At 55.4% G+C, this 19,647-nt stretch overlaps 2 protein-coding genes across 2 annotated transcripts in view; both read right to left on the reverse strand.

Moving 5' to 3' along the window:
• Positions 1 to 2,264: 2,264 nt before the first annotated feature.
• Positions 2,265 to 10,635, reverse strand: CSUI_003651 (uncharacterized protein). The gene has a single exon (XM_068063847.1). The coding sequence runs from the start codon at positions 6,212 to 6,214 to the stop codon at positions 5,873 to 5,875; it is 342 nt and encodes a 113-aa protein (XP_067924175.1). The 5' UTR covers positions 6,215 to 10,635; the 3' UTR covers positions 2,265 to 5,872.
• A 740-nt stretch (positions 10,636 to 11,375) lies between these two features.
• The window catches only part of CSUI_003652 (named for a pro-trp-trp-pro motif protein), an 11,006-nt gene continuing 2,734 nt past the window's right edge, over positions 11,376 to 19,647 (reverse strand). The window contains exons 1-2 of the mRNA XM_068063848.1: positions 19,572 to 19,647; positions 11,376 to 18,943 (exon numbers count right to left, since the gene is read on the reverse strand). The exon at positions 19,572 to 19,647 is cut by the window's right edge and continues 2,734 nt beyond it. Of these exons, the coding sequence (XP_067924176.1) occupies positions 12,272 to 18,943; positions 19,572 to 19,647 (6,748 nt within the window). The 3' untranslated portion in view covers positions 11,376 to 12,271. The remainder of the gene's footprint in view (positions 18,944 to 19,571) is intronic.

Genomic DNA, 19,647 nt, shown 5'->3' on the forward strand with positions numbered 1-19,647 from the left:
ATCTTCACCGCCCGTCACGTCAGACACCGTAGCGTTTAACCTTCACTCCCCTTTACGCTCAAACAGTCACCACCACGGTCTTCCCTCACTTTCGCACGTCCTAGCTCAGTCTCCGTCTTCCTTCGACTTTTCTTTTTTTCCCGCCCCCTGGTTGGGACCACTAGTTGTCACACGGAAGGGTACCTTTAGGAAAGGTGCCGTGTGACCCACCGTGTATCGACTGAGTCCACTACACCAAACTATTAGGTCGGCCAGTTGTTACTGTTGGAGTCTCACGGTTATACCGGAGTCCGTGCATCAATAGTCAAGTCGGTCTTCCCACAGGACGGCGGCAGCGGGAACTAAAGGTTCCGCAACGTCGGGGCGGCCTGATCAACCCTCCGTGTCTCCCGTTATTCCTTTACGAAATGGCCATGCAGAAAACGTGCATCCGCCACGAAGTCTCCAATGCTCGAAACCGAAACGAGAACCGACCGCACGCAAACAAGGAAAGGCCCGCGCTCTCCGCGCGTGACGTCACAGGATTTCCAAATAATCACACCCCTAATCCTTCCGACCAAGGCAGGAAACACGCGCTGAAAGAAAAAAGGAGAAAAACATCCCCCACGGAACCAAGCTCGTCTGTTCTCTCTATTCGTGACGTACCAGGGCGGCAAAACAGGAAACACAAACGTGCGGCTTGCTCTCCCCGACAAAAAAACTTGCTTTCTCCTCCTCCCTCTGCACTTCCTTTCCCTTTTTCTTTTCCGGAAAACCGAGTGTTTCTGCGCGTTGCGTACGACGATAGAAACAAAACTCTCCCCCCCTCTCTCCCTCGGGCCGCCCCTCCGGGTGGCCTCTGCTTTTCACCACCGTCCTTGGGGTGGCTGCTCTGGCCTCTGTATTACTCTCTTTTCTGCTGCTGCTCTACTCTCTGTTCGCTGGTGTTGCCCACCAGCCCGCTTTTCTTCACGTTATGTGGTCTACGGGTCAAAACGCGTGCTTTCTGACGTCCTGTACTAGGAGTGACCATGGCGAGGTGCGGGTCTCATGAGCACTGAAGTCACCTGCTTGGCAGAATCAAAACCAGCGTGTGGAACGTGCCTTAAAAGGCACCTGTATCATGGATCATGAACAGGCTCGTGCTATTGTATGATCTGCTGTCTCCATCATCTCGTGCAGGGTGGTACGCCAGAGGTCGACTCCGCCTTACGGACAGTGCTGACACGGTTCTTCTGGTTGTTTCTCTATGTATCTCGTGGTAGACTCTCCGGAAATTGCCTTCTGACCGTGGAAACCCTCTCAACAGTGACCGAAGTTCGGTTGGCGGACGCGCCGCCCTTCATCGGTCGGTCTTGACAGTGCTGTAGACTTCAACAACTAGTCGTGCTCGATAGACCGCCGCTGACCCGGTGATCCCTTCTGCTGACTGATGCATCACTAACGGGGCCAGCTGCCAGTTCTCCACCCCTGAGCCGCGTACGAGCCCTTAGCGAAAAAATCGGAGAGGAAACTACACTGCGAAGCGGCTTGCCCTGCGGGTCTTCAGGAAAGTAGCCTTCCAAAAAAGATCAGGACTGTACTTGGAAGCGCGTACAGCATGTTACACAACGAACGAGATGCCTCGACCCCGCCACTAGGAGCTCGTACAGCACCTCGGACCGTAGACGAAATTGAGGGGGGTAGGCCTGGAGATCGCGCTAGAGTAGCAGGGGCTCATCAGTAGCAGGGGACCACTGACCACTACGGCACACGTTACAGTTTTTATTCACCTGGAACGCCCCTTCTACCGTAAGCGAATTCCGTCAGGTGCTGTGTACTCACGGTCCCACCGTAAAGACCTCACCGAAAGTTGAGCCACTGACGCAGCACCCGTCACGCCAGAACGGACTTCGGCGCGACAACCTTTGACCTTCACACCCTACGCCAAGAAAAGTGACCTGCCTGTCACGGCTTCTGCAGTGTTGAGCCCTTCTGCGGTCTCGGTAGATTGGCCCGGTGCTTCAGCGCTCATACGGGAACAAGCGGCACGATGGTCACTTCGAGTGTTTACTCTCGCGCCGCGTCTCCGCGTTCCTTGGAGTCGAGTGGGCCGGAGGACGCCGGACAGCATATGAATGGAATGATGAGACACACCGCTCTGAGCGGAATGCAGTCCATCCGGCAAGCAAAAGTTTCCTCTGCTTTCACTATGCTTGCCCCGTAGCGGCCGCTTCAGGCCTTCTGCACCGTATTACAGAGGCGGGGGATCAGTGCAGCGCGCTGCGACCGCAGAGACGGTAGCCGGAGAGGCTTTGGGCGACCACGCTACGACCGAGCTTGCACACGTTAAGAAAGAGTACCAGTTTTTCGATGGTTGCTTTTTTTCATAAGCGCGTCGTTTCCTCCGAGACTGCGGTACGTTGCCGGGTCTCAACAGAAAAAAGGAGTGGAATCATATAGCCGCAGTAGCTTTTTCCCCCGCCGCCTTGAGGGCTCCCCCGTGCCAGCAGGGTGCAAGCGAGATGTCCGCGTTGTTGCCGCTTCCTGATGCGTGGCGTCCGCTGATGGAACTGTATGGCAGAGCCTCTTGGGATTCAGTCACGAAGCATGAGTTGATTATACGAATCATTGCCGAAGAGAGAACTGGGCCTTCGTTTTCTCTCCCCGTCTGCAACCGCCTCTCACTGCACCGATCAAAATGGGTGCGCTCGCTGGCCTTAACTGAATGACGGGACGTCCTGTGCGCAGCAAGAAGCGGGAAAGAGCAGTTATCAGTTTGGAGCCCCGCTATATTTGCCGCTCTTTCTGGGAAAAAGAGGGCCTCGTTCTCCAGCTTCGTCTTCGGGCGGAGGGTGTTTTTTTATCAGGTCGGGAAGATTTCATCGGCGGAGCCAGTAGCTCGACAAGCTCTTCTGGCTGGACCGTGAGAGCTTTCTCGCTTCTCGGGAGTTTGGACTGAGTTCCGCAGTCAAATGCAGACCCATAAGGTTATCACAGAATCTCGGTTGTAACGTCGATATTCGTGCCTCGAGTTCTGGCCTACGCTACAGCTAGTCCGATCGCCTCGACTCGCGTCCGTCAGGGCGAGTTGGCGTGTCGAAACGTCTGTCGATACGTCTGTGTTAGACGGTTATATAGCCTCAGGTCCCTGCGGCTTGCTTAGCTCCCCTCCCAGTTGTGTGTATACATTCTTCTCCTGCCTCCTTGTATCGATTATGTGCGTGGTGCGCGCCAGCCTCTGTTTTTGTTCTTTGACTCTCCGCATAGAGGCCCCAGGTGACAGCTTCCATCCGAAGATTGTCTCTGTTGGCCCACCCAGATCCGCTTTTTTTCCCCTTCTCCTGTCCACCGGGTGTCTCCGCTGATCTTTCTGGTGTGTCACAACCATGCTCTTGGAGACACTCACTCTCACGGTCTCGCGTATTTGGTGGGCTGCGACGGCATATTCATGGGTTTCTTCGTGGACTCATGATTCTCCTAAACACGGAACAGAAGCCGAAGCAGCGCAGCACTCCGCACGTAATGATCACCCTTGTAATGGTGCTGCCTCTGCCTTTCGTGCACGGTCGCCGCAACTTTCCACCGGGATCGGGGCCGCTGCAGCTGGTTTGCCCTTAGAACGAAAAGACAGGAGCCCGATGCGTATGGCACCTTTTCCGTTAAGACGCTGCTCTTCTTGTGCACCCACCTCACCATCTTTCCTTGCGCCTACCTCGCAAGCTACACGAAGGTGTGTCGCGCCATCTACCTCTCTACACCTGTCTTTGTCGTTTTCAACTCCTTCGACTCCGCGAAGGGGTTGGAAATCTGCGTTTTTGCTGTTTCACGGAAAAATCCAAGCCTCGGGACACTCTTGGTCTTCTCCTTCTCCGTCATCCGCTAACGCCTGGTCATTCATTCGACCGGGGAGCGTTTCCCTCAGTCGGTCTCGCCTTCACATTGCTCTTCTATAGACCGGGGCCTGCACGATTTTTGTCTCCTCGTAGTGTTTGCGTTATTCTGATATTGCAATGGCACAACGACAGATTTTCCAGTCTTCTTCTCGAGAAGACGCTAGTGGAAGGAGAAAGGTCGATATAGATGCGGGATTCATGGAAAACGCAGCTAGCAGTCCGTGTTTCGATAAGGCGGTGCCCTTTCCTGACTATTCGGACACAACCTGCATTCATGGAACGTCTCCATCAAGTGGTTTTCAGGAAGGATTGACTTCAGACTGCTGTGCGAGACTGAGTTCTGGTCTGTGCAGGGAGGAGGCTGTGGCGGATAAACCGTGTAGTCATCTTGTTCCTTCGCCTGGGGAAGCGCGTTGTTGTAAATGGGTGTCTTTTGAAAGATGTGGTTACGGTCCGTGCGGCCTGCAGGGAGACCTCTCTGGCAAGACTGTACATAGATCACTCGATCAGAAAGATACTCCTGAGAGCACGGGTGACGAAGCGAAAACACGTAAGAGGCCCCGTGTAGCAGATGACCAAGAAAAGGGAGGTAGGGTATCAGCATTCTCTACTTCGGGGAAGGCGGGGGAGAGAGAAGAAGAGGAAAGAAGGTGCGAAAAGAAGGCGTCCAAAGTAGGTAGCGGAGGACGGGCCGCGCGGAATTGTTATGACAGTGGAAAAGATGCTTTACCATGCAACCCTTTCGACTGTCTGCCAGCTGGGTGTATGTACACGTTATTCTCATTCTTCGATGTGGGAGAAATTGTCCGGTTACGGATGATCTCACGCGCATTCCGGACCTTCGCTGACGCTCCTTGTTCTCTTCTTCAGTGTAAATCACTAACCATCACATCGGAGCTTGCTTCCGAGCTTCGGCGTGAACCGCGTAGATTAGCTAGCTCTTCGGATTCGGGTTATCGTGTTCATCGGAAGTGCCTTGGCCTGTCCTCTTCGTCTGTTTCCTCTGCATTTTGGTGGAGGTTATTAGAGAGGCCTCCTCATTTGCGAAAGCTGGTGGTGTGCAGAGCAGTAGTACCAGATCCCACGGCAGGATCGCCGCGGCCGTGCGCTTCCACCTCAGGCTGGAGGTATCTTCTGAAGCTCATTCAACACAATGCAAGTAATCTCGAAGAGTTAAAGATAACTTCTCCAGACCTGCAGTGTCATGATGTCGTCGACTGGGGTGTATGGACAGCCCAGACAGCGGAGACACCACCACCTAGCACCGGGGGAGAAGTGCCTGAAGAGGGAAACGAGTCGCGGCTGATGGCGGAAGGCAGAGTAGGGGAGGGGCCGGGAGGGGAAGAGAACACACGATCAGAGATGGAAGCGGGGGGCGGAGCAAAACCCAAGAAGAGAGGGCAAGCAAGAGGGAGGCGGGAACGGCTTCACAGACACGGAGCATGGGCGGGATTAACACGTGAGGTAAGAGAAGGGCACTGGCAAGCCACGGAGAGAACAGGAAACGAGGGACATGCAGGGACCGCACTACGTGACGAGCAAAATACAAAGGATTCTGGACCGAACTGCGCTGCAGAAGGCAGGCAGCGTTTGATAGCACATCGTTCTCCATGCTGTCGTCGAACTTCTAGTCTTTCTCTCTCTTCGAGAGTCTCACCAGCATCCGATTTTCTGCCTTCTCCCTTCAGCAGCTTTTTATCGCTTACAAATTCCTGTACCCCCTCGTCCCCTTCTTCTCGGCTTTTCCTCGCTTCTCTCGCTAGCCCTGCAAAGGACTCTTCGCTGTCAGATTTTCCTGCCTTTCTGTCAAGTAGTTCTCCGGACAGGCCACCTTCACGGTCTCCTGATGGTGGGCTGTCACTAGCCAGCCCCGATCTCAGCTCCCCAAGCCAGACGGATGTCTGCCTTTCAGTCCAGGCTACTTCCCTCCTGCGTCCGTCAGGCTTGACCGACCGTCTTTTTCTCCCTTCGTGCCCTCGTGCGGCTGTTCGTGGCGCTAATTCATCACTCTCACACCTTTACTCTGTCAGTTCTTCGTCATCTCTCTCTTTGGATTGCCTCCATGGGGCCACCGGAGATACATGCTTGGTAACCTTCCCCCGCTTAAGAACACTGAGCCTCTTCGGGTGCCACGCCTTCTGCTGGATCCGCCTTCTTGCGGCATGCCGATTTCCTGCGTGCCGGACATTCTCGGTGGTGAACCAGTGTCCTAGCGTGCATGTCGCGTTTGGCGGTCTCTGGGAGACCCGTCCGGAGTGCCGGGAGGGTTGCCCGCCTTGCTCGCCGAAACCAATCAGCGATCGAGTTGCGAAAACCCGGACACAAGCGGAGCAGGACCTGTTACAAGTGTTAGCGGCCATGCCGGCTTTGCAAGCACTTCGCCTCGAGACAAAACTTTTTGTGGGCCGGCGTATATGGCGGGCTGTGCTGGGTAGCGGCGCTTGTGGCGAACCGAAAGAAACACAGACAGCTGGTCGGTGTTCTCCATACCTTGTAGAACTAGCTATAGGGGATAGAGCTATCTTACACCTTGCGGACGTCGTACATGAACTGCAAAACACTCCGCCAGCTGAGGGGCTCGTGCCGAGCCAGGTGACTTCTATTGTGAGGGGCAGTGAGTACCACAACCAACAGCACTGTCATGACAGTGTCGAAGTGGACATGTCTCGGCGTCCGGTCCCGTTTTCGGGGCGGGCTGGGAGAAAAACGAAACGGCGAATCTTCACAGATTCAGGCCCGTGTGATGGTCCCAGCGACAGTAGTGTCAGGGACAGGACAACGGCTGGAGATTGGTTTTGTCCGAGCTGTTCTCCTGGACTGCGACGAAGGAGGCCGGAACTCCTCAAGCTTAGTGTCGCGGGATGGGGCACTGGACGTGAGAAGGTTCCGACAGTGGTGCTGAACAGTCTGGAGATTGTTATGAAAGCATACCCAAGATGCGAGATCGCCCTTGACAGCTTTGCCGGGGGGTGCACGTACACAGGCCGAGGACCGGGTGACGACAACTCGGGAGAGGAGAATGGTCCGCCCAAGCGAGTTTTCCCGAGACTTTTACAGCAGCTCAAACATATATGTCTCAAATACGACGATCCCGACAAAGATGTGCTTCCGTTGCCGTCTCCTGCATGGTCTTATCCGGAAGAGCCGTTTACCCGGTCGCGTATGCAGTTTCATCCAGACGTAGAACGTTGGTCCACCGGCGATATACAGACTGGAGAATGCTATGCCTGTGATGTCGCAGCAGAAAGTCCTGGTCTACTAGAACCGAACACACTGAGGATAAAGCCGCTGCCTGATCACCTTGGGGAACAGTGCTCCTCGGTGTGCTGTCTTATGAAGAGCACTTGGAGCATGTTTCGGTCTACTGGGCCGAAGGGCATCCCTTCCTGCCGGCCAGTGCCAGGGCCCGTGCGCTCTTGCATTCCGAGTGTGTTTCCTTCGGATGCTAGTTGCACGTGTCTTCGTGTTTTTTCGCAGAATGATTGCTCATGGTGTTTCCCATGTGGGCCATCGCAGAAGGTTTTCTCAGTTCCAGCCCGGAGAGTGTCGATAGATTTTCTTCACTTTTCGCCCCTCAAACACCGCAGTATTCTCCGCTGTCGTTTTGGCCACTTTCCCCCCTTATGCACCACCTGTGGTCGAGGACAACGGGCAGCGTATCCGGCTTTGAGGGTTTTGGGCCTGCCCGAGTCTCTGCTTCCCGATTCTCACTCTCGCTGTTCTTCACATGATCTACGAAGACCGGCCAGGGTGTCACGACGAGTCTGTTCTGTGGAACGGAGGAGAGGAGCCAGGAAAAACAAAAAGAAATCTGTTACCCCCAGGTCTTCGGTTGCTTCGTATACCAGTCTTCCCCCCCGGACGGACTGCGGTGTGGGCCAGGGTAGCAGTGCTGCCAGGTCAACAGCTGTTTCGACGCCTCGGCGAAGAATTTCCAAATGCCTGTCTAGTTCCTCAGCGTCTCGACACCAGGTGGCATCTCCTCCTGTTGGGAGTAACAACATCTGTTTGCCAGTGGAGCAAGGACAACTTGGTTTGCCATTCTTGTCGAAGTGCGAGTTGCAGCCATCGGGTGATCTGACAGTTCAGAACAGCAGCACCCGTTTACCAGGAGGTCACTACTGGTGGGGCTTGAGACGGGGACGTCAGGAAGGTGAGGAAGGGCAATGGAGGGAGGATCTTCAGCGTGACAAAACGGACTTGGTGAAAAGATATGTTGTGCCCTTGCTCCGCTCCGACGTCTTCCAGGCCTTCTTGCTAACAGTGCAGAAACCGCCCGGCATGCTGGAGTTTTTTCCGGTGAAGGAGAGATGGACTTTAGCGAGGAGAGAGCGGTACGGTTGGAGGAGAAGTGAAGAGCACCAAGAAAATTGTGATAGCAACACGAGATGTGAACTGAGAGGGCGCCGTGAAGCGTTTCTCCCCGGGGAGACAAAAAGCAGGCGCAAAAACCCAACTGGACAAGGAAAGCGGCTAGACTCAGTTGGGCAGGTAATGAAGACAGTGACCGGAGTGAAAGTTCCGCAGTTGACTCGAGTTGGAGGGGCACAAGCAGCTTGCATACAGAGAAAAACTTCAGAAGAAGGGAGTAGCCCTTGCGGGAGAGAAAAGAAGGCTTCTGGTGAAAAGGGAAAGACTGACAAGTTTGACGCGAGAAATGCGACGGAGGGTCTGGTCGGGAGACTGAGAAAAAGAGTAAGTAATGAAGAGACGGCTCAAGTTCAAGCCAACATCAGTCTAAGGGCTGGAGGAGAACAAACCGAAACCGAGGCCTCGCAGCATCCGTTGAAGTCGGAAAGGGAGGCAGACAAGGCGGAGGGCTTGCTCTGCCGGCTGGAAGAAGCCGCATCTGAAATACCAGCGTCAGCAAGTATATCAGCACGGAGAGCCATGGCAGGTGTAGGACCGCTCGTGTTAAGCGAGAGAACAGGACCAGGGACACCATCCCGAAAAACTAGGAGTTTCCTCGTACGGCGGTGCCGTGCACGGCAGCGAGTTGAACTGGAATTGCTGCAAGCTATTCTATCCGAGGACCTGCTCAAAAGAAAGTTGAAAGGCCTCGAGCTACAGCTGGAGGAAGTGGCAGGCTCCACCTACACCGCATCAGTCCTCACTGCGCTATCCAATCTGAAGAACAAGAGGAGAGAGGAATCAGGAGAGAACAAGTGTGAGACGTGTGCGGACAGGCAAAAGGAAACAAGCCTTCTTTGTACCGGCAAGGAGGTGGAGTCTGCGCCAGAGACGACATCGGGACAGACGCAATGGGAAAAAGAAGAAACATGTTGTCTACGGAGACATTCCAGGTATATGCGAACGGAAGCAAACAATGAGGGACAAGAAGGTGATATGCAGCTACAAGGCAGGAAGGGGGGAATGGGAAGCGCGAATTCTGAGAATCTGAAGAGCCCCAGGGATGGAGAGGGACTGGGAAGGAAATGGCGGAGGCAGAGAGCTCACACACTGTCAGATCCCGAAATAGCCGACAAGGAACGAAGTGAACTCGATGGAGGAATGCATTCTCAGAAAGGTAGTGGTGGACAAGGAGCAGAAGAAGAGAGAGAAGGCGAGAACCAGATACGTTCCGAGGCTTACGGGCTCGGTGCCGTGGAGGCTCCTCGGCTCGAGATTCTTCGCGTTGTCAATTTGCGCCTGTCCCAACAAGATCTTCTTGCGCCTGCTTCTCAGAACCAAGGGTGCTTGGTTCCACCGGGTTCACCGGGACGCGGACAGTGCTCTTCTTCTCTCCAAGGCGGGAGAGACGATATGGCTGCCACACCGTGTAAGAGCAAGGCGGCACAGCAGAAGTCCGTTTCCTGCCCATTGATCCCGGGACACCGGCAGTGCTCCGAGAACGTAACGACAGCGGTTTCTACCAATGTTACTACCGGAGAAAAAGTCGTTGCGATTCTGTCTGAATTTCTCAAGGCCTATCCTGAGGTCGAACACATCGAAGCAGAGGTACCCCCGTTTCTTTTCGATCCCGATGAGCATCCGGATCACTTGGAGGAATGCCAACAGCTTCAGGCAATAGAGGCATTGATGCAGGCGTTAGGGTACGTGAAGGAACGGGTGGAGGTAAGCGGAGCGAGTGCTTATGCTCAAGTTGTGTTGTACAAGAGGAAGAAACGATCAGAGTTCGATGCAGGCTCTGTTCCATCCTGAAGCGGGGTCTCTCTCCTCAGCGAGCAACCCGCAGGACGTGGACAAGGGGCCGGCAAACAAGGGAGAACTTAAGTCTCTCAACAAGAGGGGCGGTAGTATCTTCTGTCTAGTCCGCCGAAATAAATCTTCTTGTGACTTTTTCGTACGCGTCAGCGGAATCGTATCTGGGCTTCCGGTGTATTGGAGCGCTGCAGACAGTGTCGCGCTGGAGCCGTTCGTTTTGTGCATGTGCCGTGACGTGCGTTCCCCGGGTAGCGGTGATATGGTTCATGGAATCGAGTGAGTGTTTTGAGTTCTGGTGCCAGTTTTTTCCGTTGTCGGCCTCCCGAGGAGGGATCGCGCGGCTGTGTTCGGACAGGCCGAGGTAGACAGGTCAGCAGAGCATTACCTCGCTGCCGGTCTCATCCACTAGTGGTATACTGTTGATTCGAAGTTATCAACATTGCCCGATATTCCCGACGTGATGCTTCTTGTTCGTACGGTAATTTCTCCGTTGTAGACTGTTCCGTAGAAGGTGTGGAGAGTGGTCTGTTTCTAGTCCCAGGAGCGGGGGTGTTTCAGGTTCTGCTGACTGGTAGACCGAACTTCTCATAAGGCTGTCATCCGTTTCGCACCAGCCTAGTGGTTCCTTTGTAGAGCCAGCAGCATCCCCTTGCAATGAGGACGAAGTCAGTTTGTCTACAGAAAGAGCTGTCACACACGGCCCCTCTCCCGTGTGACGAGAAATGGGGGGTCCTGAGGTATTGCCGACAGTGTGGCGACTTAGAGAAGGAACATACCCTTGCCATAGCGCAGGAGCACAGCTTTAGATGGCTCCGAAGACCGCTGATCATCATGTCCTGGTACGCCGACGCTTCGAGGCTGCTGTAACAGTAGCGAAGTATCGTCATGAGCGAGACACAAGGTTATGCTTGAAGCGGACTACCTTAACTAGAAGGTCGCGGGGAAGAACGGGCTTGAGGCGGCTCCTTCCGCGGGCCACGTGACCATTTAGGAAACCGGAGCAGATGGCGTGCAGTAATGGACTCGGCTGGCTACTCCGGGACCTGTTTCAACCATGAAATACGCGTAGTAGCGCGATGCACAGCAAATTCAGGCGGCAGTTACTGCAGCTTGTGAATGAGCCTTGTCGAAACAAACGCCGCACTGGTCTGCCGGTGTGGTTCATCGGAATTTGGTTGCACCGCAGTGCAGTGTCACAGCTAAGCATGAACCTCGATGAGAACGGACTTCCGGGCTTCATGCGCCCTACGGCAGCTAGTCCTTTCACGCGTGCAAAGAATACACTGGTTGTGCGGCTTCCGCAGCAAAAAAAGCATCAGTCCGAGAGAGCGCAACACTCTCCGCGAGAAAAAGATGTCGGAGCGAGAACGGCAAATTGCGAACGGGAGGCCAGAGGAAAGCACGCCGCCGAGGACACTGTGAGCGATGTCTGTGATGTCGCGTCTCCACCACAGGAACCGAGACACGTTCGCACGTCGCACACCGTACCAGAAAAATGTCTCTGAAAAGGGAGGCCGCTGGAAGAGCGAACTTCGCCCCTTAGCCAAACACGGCGAATGGGTGGAGTCACTACTTTGCTGGAAGACTGTGCCACGCAACCGCCTGCGTCATAGACACTGACAGCTGATTTGTCGGAACTCTCAACCACGCAACTGCGTGACCCCACACGAGACCGAGCGTCACACACTACCTTGAAAACGCACAAGCTGTCGGCCATTCCGCCGTCGAGAGTCTCCAGCGCCACTAGGCCGGGAACCAGGATTCTCTGTACAGGTTGATACGCGCCGACACAGGCACAAGTAAGTACATACATGTATTGATGTATGAATCAGGATAATAGGTAAGGATCGAGACAAACGGTGTACGTGAGAAGAAAACTGCACATCCGTCCGTCATATCTGTGAAACAACAGGATCAATCCGCACCATGGAACAGGACAGATGCGTGACGGGAGTCACTTGACAAAATCCAGGAATCCCGGACAAGTAACGCGAAGCTGATAGAGCCGATTTTTTGGCAGACGACCGTTCATACTCAAAATCACAGACGTGCTAAGCGAAGTTAGCGCTTAGCAGGTACTCTAACCGGCACATGGACCCAAGGCCTACACAACTTGTTCGGCGTCTTAACTTCCTGCCCACTCCTTCGGTATCGTCCTATAGTTCCTCGGAAGTCATCCCCCGTCCACAGTCTGTAAACTGGAACCACTCGCTGCTGGTATTCCTTCTGACTGGGAAAGTATTGTCTCTACCCTAACCAATACAGCCCAATGCCAAACCACTAGGTGCTAAGCCTTTCTTCTCTTGTCCAGCGACCCCCCCTACCGCCCCTGGCTCTTTTGATTCTCTTCCGGTTAGAGAACCCGTTAGTCCCAACACCGATGGTTCGGCTTTGCCTTCCTCACTGATGACCGGGGCTTTTTCGTCTCTGGAGACAGACAGTTCTTGCACTTCATCTTCCTTAGCTCCCTCTTCGTCACTACTCTGGGTCTGATCGACCCATCTGCCAGGCGTATCATCGTCGACCTCTTCTAGTCCCTGTCCGCGACGCCTGTTCCCCATGCGATCGGAGCAGCCGAAGGCTTCACCCCCAATGTCCCCTTCTCTGCCTTGCTTGGTCAACCCCCCCCTTCTTCCTCCTCGTCCTCGGTCCTCTTCCCTCCTCCTGCTGCGTCGGTCCCTTACCCGACAAGAACTTGGGCGAGAAACAGATGAAGAACACGATCTGTCACGACGCACATGACGATCCCTTCCCCCGGATCCCTTAGCAGATGACACGGCACTCCGTCTGCCGCCACCGAGGTCACTCTCGCCTGAGTATGCAAGCAGACGGTCCCCTGCCGGCTCGTCAAGACCAAGCATGCTACCGTCATGTGATCTGTCATGACAGAATTTACATAGGTCACCGTGTTTACATCCATACCGCCTCCAAAAGTATCGGCACGGTACGCAACGTCCCTTGGCATGCAGATCCCTCACACGGCGTGCAGCGTAATCTCGGTACTCCGACGTCGTCATACGGTAGGGAGGCTGTTCTGACCGCGAGCTCAGACCCCTTTGCAATGGGGTGCCTCGTGATCTGCTAGAAAGCTCCCCAGGATCCAGGAATCTTCGAGACGACTGGCCCCCACGTGTGGGCGGACTCAGACTTTGCTCAAACTCGCAACTGGAGTTACTACTAACAATTCTGGGCCGCTTTCTTGAACTCCGGCGTTGTTTTGACCCAGAAAGTTTTCTTGACCCCTCCTTCCTCTCAGTGTCCCACCCAGGAGTATCTCTTCTCCCTTCACGGCCTCCACGCCCCCTTGTGCCTCGCCGTACGCCGTTACAGGATTCTCCCGCGTTCTCCCTGGTGGCAGCTGGAGACGACGAGGGAGAGAGACGAGAAGAGAAGCTTCCACTCCGACTGCTTCGGCTGAACACCTTCCCCTCATCGTCGTTTTCGTCTTCGTCTTCCGTTGATGGAAGCCGGTGCTTCCCCGCGTACATGTAATGCTGAGTACCTCCTTGCTTCACCGAGGAACAGTCCTCCTTCATACCGAACAGCTTTTCACGTCTTGAAGACCGTCCTCTCCCAGGAGCTTCGGAATGTGCGGAAAACGAGCGATGTGTCGAGCGGCTTTCTCGGGTGCCTTCTTCCTTCTCCTCTCCACCTTCGTGCTGAAGCCGAATTCCCAATCCAGAGCTACCAGAAGGTTCAGACAGAGACGCAGGACAGTCAGGGTCCGGGGAAGCAGGACGACACGCGTAAGCTACAGAGTGAATGGCAGAGTGGTGGTCCCTCGGCTGTGCAGATGATCCAGGTCCAGCAGCATCATCAGCCAGTGTCGACCCTGCAGTCCCATCAGCGCCCAATCCGGTAACCTCCCCGGACGAAGCAGCGGGTGGGGCCCCACCGCCCACCGATGCGCAAGATCCGACGGGGAAGGGCTCTGCTTGGGGGACTTCCTCTTCAGATAAAAAAGAAACAGAGCGCTCCGCAGATTCACAGGCGCTTCCCGGCCCGCTGGCAAAAATCTGACTGGCATCAACTTTTCCGCGGTCACTAGGCAAGCTCTCCGGATCCAACGTCGCCTGAACAGCACAAACGCTCGGAGGCGCAGGCATCTCAGAAGATGCTTCTCCACATACCGCGGCAGATGCAACTGCTTCACGGGTGTTCGCTTCATTGCCCGCACCGGCAGAGCCTAGAGGGTCTGATGCTTGTTCAGCCTGAGAGCAAGACGCCGGTACCATACTTCTGCAAGTATTCGAGGGCTCAAGAGGATTTACCGTGATAACGGAAGAGGGAGGAGCAGGCCGATCTGCGTCTGCCTCGGCCGCAGCAGACTCACGTCGGTGCGAAGAAGACCCTTTCCCGGTCTTCTCGTCTGCCTGACCGGATACTGCATCCTGAGAAGACAGTACCGACTTGGAGGACGTCTCCGGAGACGTTTCGCCCTCTACGAGGCCATAAGGAATCTTCGCTGCGGCTACAGGCTCTTGGATTTGAAAAGACTTCTCCTGTCCTTTTTGCTCTTTTTCCTCTTCTCTTGTTGTTTTCGGTGTTACCGAAAACGAAGAAGAGGATGCCTGGTCCGCGTCGCTTCTTTGCGGCCCGCCTCGTCTGCTTCTCTTTCTGTCCCACCTCTTTTTCTCGGAAAACGGAGTCGAGGGCGAGAGCGAATCCGGAGACCGCTCGGAGGACGAGGAACGTCCACTAGTACTGCCTTTGTTCCCCCCGTCGCGTTTGTCCCTGGATCTCTCATTTGAGATCTCTTCCTCTTCGCTGTTACCACGTCTACCACGGCGACCCCCTCCGGGTGCTTCCGGATACCAGTTCATCCTCCCCCCCGACTTCCTGCCTCTTGATCCAATACCCCGGAAAGGCGGAGAAGATGAGGATGAACGAGAGCGAGACGAATCACGCGCCGTGCGCCTCCCCCCGCCTCTACCGAACGTCTCTCGGAACGGTGATGGTCCGCCCCTCCTTGCACCGTTGTAATCACTCTGCCACGGCCCTCCTCTCCAGTGAGATCGCCCCGGGCCTCCCCTGTCAGCAAACCGCCACCTACTCGAGTAGCCATCAGGCGCTGAAGGACTACGTCGCCTGACGGACGAAGAAAACGGAGAATACGGAGGTGAGCTTCTTCTTCCCCTTCTGCCACGCCCCCTCCAATCGCGACTGTTGTAACGGCCCGCCCTCCGAGAAGGTGGCGGAGAAACAGAGGATTCCAGGCCTCGGCCCGCCGATACTCGACTGCGAGACGACGACGACCAACGCCGCCGAGGGCTTCTGTCGCGGCCAGGAGACGACGAAGAAGTGCCCGCCCTCCGCCGAGGGCGCGGGTGTTGCTTCGACCTTCTGAAATGCCTTGCACGCCCTCTAGACCGGGACATCGACCGTGAGCTAGACCGTGAAGATGACGAGGAGGGAGGACGAGAGCGCGAAGAGTACAACGACGAGCGACGTGAGGAGAAACTGCCCCTCCTTCGGCGCTTTGAGATAGGAAGACCTCTTGCACTTCTTCGCCTCGCCCGTTGCCTAGCCAGCAACGACTGAGGAGGTGATAAGGAACAAGAAGAAACTGAGCGCGAAACAGAGGGAGAATGAGAGCGACGCTTCGAGCGGAAACGACCCGATCTCCGTCGTCGCCTACTGCTACCCCTACCACTGACACTCTGACGCGCACGCGATCTACTTCTGCTGTCACCGCTGCTGGAGTCCGCTACTGTCGCCATCGATCTGGACCATCGCCGTGCTCTTCCTTGTTGAGCTGTATCATGTTCGAGCCCTCCCCTACGTCGATTACCTCTGTTCGGCATTCCGGAGCCGCCGGAACGCCTTGAGATATAGCTTTTCTTTTCCTGCTCTTCCTCCCTCTTGTCGTGCTTCGCCGGTTCCCCTCGATTCGTTTCGCTGCAGTTTTCTTCCTTTTCTTTCCCTGCTTGGACGTTTTCTCCGCCGTCTCCCTCCGCACCACCTAAAACTCTGGCTGTCACTTCCGCCGCGGCAGCAACCGCCTTCGCCACAACCTCTGACGGGGCCATACCGCTCTGAGGACCAAGCCCCGCTCTTGTTCCTTCTCCGGGACCCGTAATATTATCGACGCCCCCTTTACTAGTCCGCGGAAGTTCGTGAGAAGCGGTGTCGCCGGTACAATTACCACCTACATCTTTATTCTCGCCCGTTATCACTCCTGCGTTTCTGTCTCTCCCTTCCGAAGAGGCTGCCTCAGTCTCGCCTCGCGTCTGGAAGAAACCCGCACCATCGACCGCGGCCTTCTTGTCGCTCTTCGTGACACCTTGAGACACATTTCCCCCCTTCCGCTTTTGATCCTTCTCCGCTTGAGCCGACGCCGCGGCAGCTGCCGCCATGGCAATTGCCGCCGCTCCGGCCGCAAATGCTGCGCGCACATGAGCAGGTTGTCGAGAATCGGCAAAGGAGGAACTATTGTTCTTTTCAAGAATGGTTCCGTAAGTAGGCACCGGAGTTGGGGTGGCTGTAGGCATAGACTCGGTTGCTTTGAGAATCGTCGCGTAACTTGGGATCGTCCCCGAGGACGGTGGCACATTGCTGGATGAGCGAGAACCCGCTAGCGACGAGGAAAGTGGCGACTGCTTCTCCCCGGAAGGGAGAGAGGAGACAGGAGACAAGACTTGGCAGTCGCGGATAACTTCCTCAGAAGAACCAGCAGTCACAACAGAAGAAATATTTCCTTTCTTTCTTTCTATCTCACTCGTACTAGGGAGAGCTGCTGCGGCAGGACTCGACACCGGGTCAGGTACAGCAGAAAGATCTGTGTTGAGATTTGTTCTCGAGAGAGAGGAAGGAGACTGACCACCTGCTCGTGTCTCCTTCTTTGCTGCAGCCTCCGCCTGGCGCCGGAGGCGGTGCCATACGGTCTCTGACCATGAGGAAGACGACAAATCAGTTGGCACATCGCCTTTCTCCGATCCCTGACCGAAAGAAAAACTCACGTTACGCGGAGACTGTAAGTCGTGGGTTGCCGGAGTTTCTCGACATGGATCCGTAGTATCCTTGCGAGCGGCGGGAGCGTCTCTCTCCTGAAGCGCTAAGTCTTCTAATCTCCGCGGAACCCGTTTCACGGCAGCCGCACTAATTGCCAAGTGCGATTCTGATGGATTTTCTGCGCCACTACTGCAAGCGGACACAACGCACCGAGCTGTGTCAACTTGAGGCAAGGCCTCACAAGAACTAGTCGGACCGAGAGAGTCATCTGTATGCGGCTGTGAAGTGACAGGGGTCGTCGAGCTCTCTCCAGTACTACGACTTCGCTGGCTACAGGCGGAGGGCTGCGGGGTCACGGCGGTCGTACTACGAGGCTCCAGAGCAGAAGCAGAAGCCATAACACCGAACGACGCCGTGGCGCCTACGCTGGGAGAAGAGACATGTCCAGGATCCTCCGCACTCAAGAACGCTCCCTCTTTCCTTGACCCTTCGCTAGACCTGAAAGCTTCATTCACGGTACGGTCCTCGGTTTCATTGTCCGTGGCCATCCTATCTGTCCTTTCCTTCCTTGCTGCACTAATTTCGAAAGAACGTGTCTGGCCCGGTTCCTTAGAACAAGCTGCGCGACTCAGATCCCCCGCACAGTCTGCGTCACTCGGTTCCTCCTCCTCCAAACCGGGCTCAGCGGAGAAAGGAGGATGCAGCATCCGCGCTGCTGTCCCTGGGGTCCCCGACTTTTTGGCAGGCACACGCCGTCCTCTACCGACCTTCGCAGCTGAACAGCCGCCCCACGAAAAAGATGCTGCTGTTGTCTGCACTGCTGTGGTTCTTTCAAGAGCGTCAATGGCCCCTTGTTGGGTGACAATTAGAGCGGCACGAGTCCCGGCAAGACGAATAGACCGGCAAGATGGGCGTGAATCGCTAGGTGAAACCGACCTTTGTCGATCCCCTCTAGCGGACAACGGAGTCTCCGCAGCGGGGCTTTCTTCTCTCTCCTTCGCCTCGGGCTTCGGTTCCTTGTCATGGAGTCCACATCCGTCTCCGCGTCGGCTAGAAGTAAGGTCCAACCGGGGGAGGGAAGAGCTCTCAACCTCTCCAGTGTCATTTCCCTCACGACGGGTACAAGTGTACGGCAGAGAGGTACCACCGGTGATATCCCACAGCGAGCTGATGGATCCCTGGCTCTGACCGTCAGGTGTTGACGGCCCCTGGGCTCCACCGAACGTCCGGAGTGGTAGACGACTACTGCTGTCTTTTTGTTGTGAAACTCCCGGGACGTCCCTGCTGTCAAGACCCTGCGAAGGCATATGGTTTTCAGCATTTTGATTGGCGCGTTGGTTTTCTCCCCGTGGCTGGTCGTCCATCCGTCCGGAGCCACAAGCAGTAACTCCCTCCAAGACTGGCGTCACGCCGGAGACCATCACGTCCACGTTACTTGTGTTGTCACCTAGTCCACACTTCATCCTTCTCGGAGTCAAACTCCCGTCAACGGAAACAGGGGCGGACCCTGCATCTCTGCCGCTGTGCGGTTGCTCCACACTCTCTGACTTAGCACTGGTACACGAAGTGGACGTGACTACAGTTCCTGCCGGTGAGAAGACGGCTCCCGCCGGCTCTTTTGCTTCTGCCGCTCCGGCAGGAATGTGGCGACCCTCCCACCAGCCATCCTTCTCTTCCAAAAATCCATCGGCCTCGTCTTCAGACTCGGAGGAACACGCGTTCTCCGTCAACCAACCTCCTTCTTCCTCGTCTTCTCCTTCTTGCGTCAGAGAAGCGGCAGAGACAATCTTCTCGCATGGACACCAGTCAGCGTTATCTCTCCAGTCACACTCTTCGAGGGCATGCTGCACCGCAAGACGAGCAAACAGACCTAGACGACGGACGCGAGGAGCAAGGTCGGCATAGAAAACTCGGAAGTCCTTCAGACCTTTTGGTGACGTCCACCAGTAGCGCCAGGTACCGCAGCAAAGGAACTGAACGAAACAAAAAAAAAAAAACCAGAAAGGAAACCCACTTATCAACGACAGCATACACGGTACTTGGAAACGGCCTGCTCGAAAGCAGATAACGGCAAGCCGCCCGAAGGCCCATCACGACCAGGCAGGGCCTGCACCAACCGCGATCCCCTGTAAGGACACCAAAAGCGACAATCAAGCACTTGTTCTGAAGGATTAGCTGCGTACAATCAGTACACCAATGCTGAACTACATACTTAACCTCAGTCACGTGCTCCAACGTCTGTGCCCTGAAGTTGCGGGGAAGCACATGTTGGAGACCGCAACGATACTTCACAAGAAATACCCCCCGGACGTCCTCGTTCCAGCCAGACTCCCCAGGTGTGGCCCCTCCCCTCCCCCCCACGACTGGAGGCCAGCCGTAGGAAAACAAAGCACGAAGACGGACCACGAACTACACGAGTTACGCCTGACAAAGTACACTTTCATGCGATCCCCCAAGAATGCCCGTCGAAACCGGTGACAAAATGGTCTTCTCTTTCATCCCTAGTGCTCGCATCGTGACAACCAGAAGTGTGAGATCAAGGAAGCACACGCCGTGGACCCGACAGAAAAACTTCAACGACACCTAGGAAAAGGCCCTCACCAGCAGCCGAATCTCCCCCGCTTCTCTGGTGTGTCCTTTTGCAAGCTGTTTGTCTCTAACGTGTTGCGGAAGAGGA

The sequence above is a fragment of the Cystoisospora suis genome, assembly GCF_002600585.1.
Source record: "Cystoisospora suis strain Wien I chromosome Unknown contig_1652, whole genome shotgun sequence".
Classification (NCBI taxonomy): domain Eukaryota; phylum Apicomplexa; class Conoidasida; order Eucoccidiorida; family Sarcocystidae; genus Cystoisospora; species Cystoisospora suis.

What these genes read in the sequence shown, in the direction of transcription:
- CSUI_003651 (XM_068063847.1), bottom strand. Translation starts at nt 6,214, where the DNA reads ATGGCCGCTAACACTTGTAACAGGTCCTGCTCCGCTTGTGTCCGGGTT.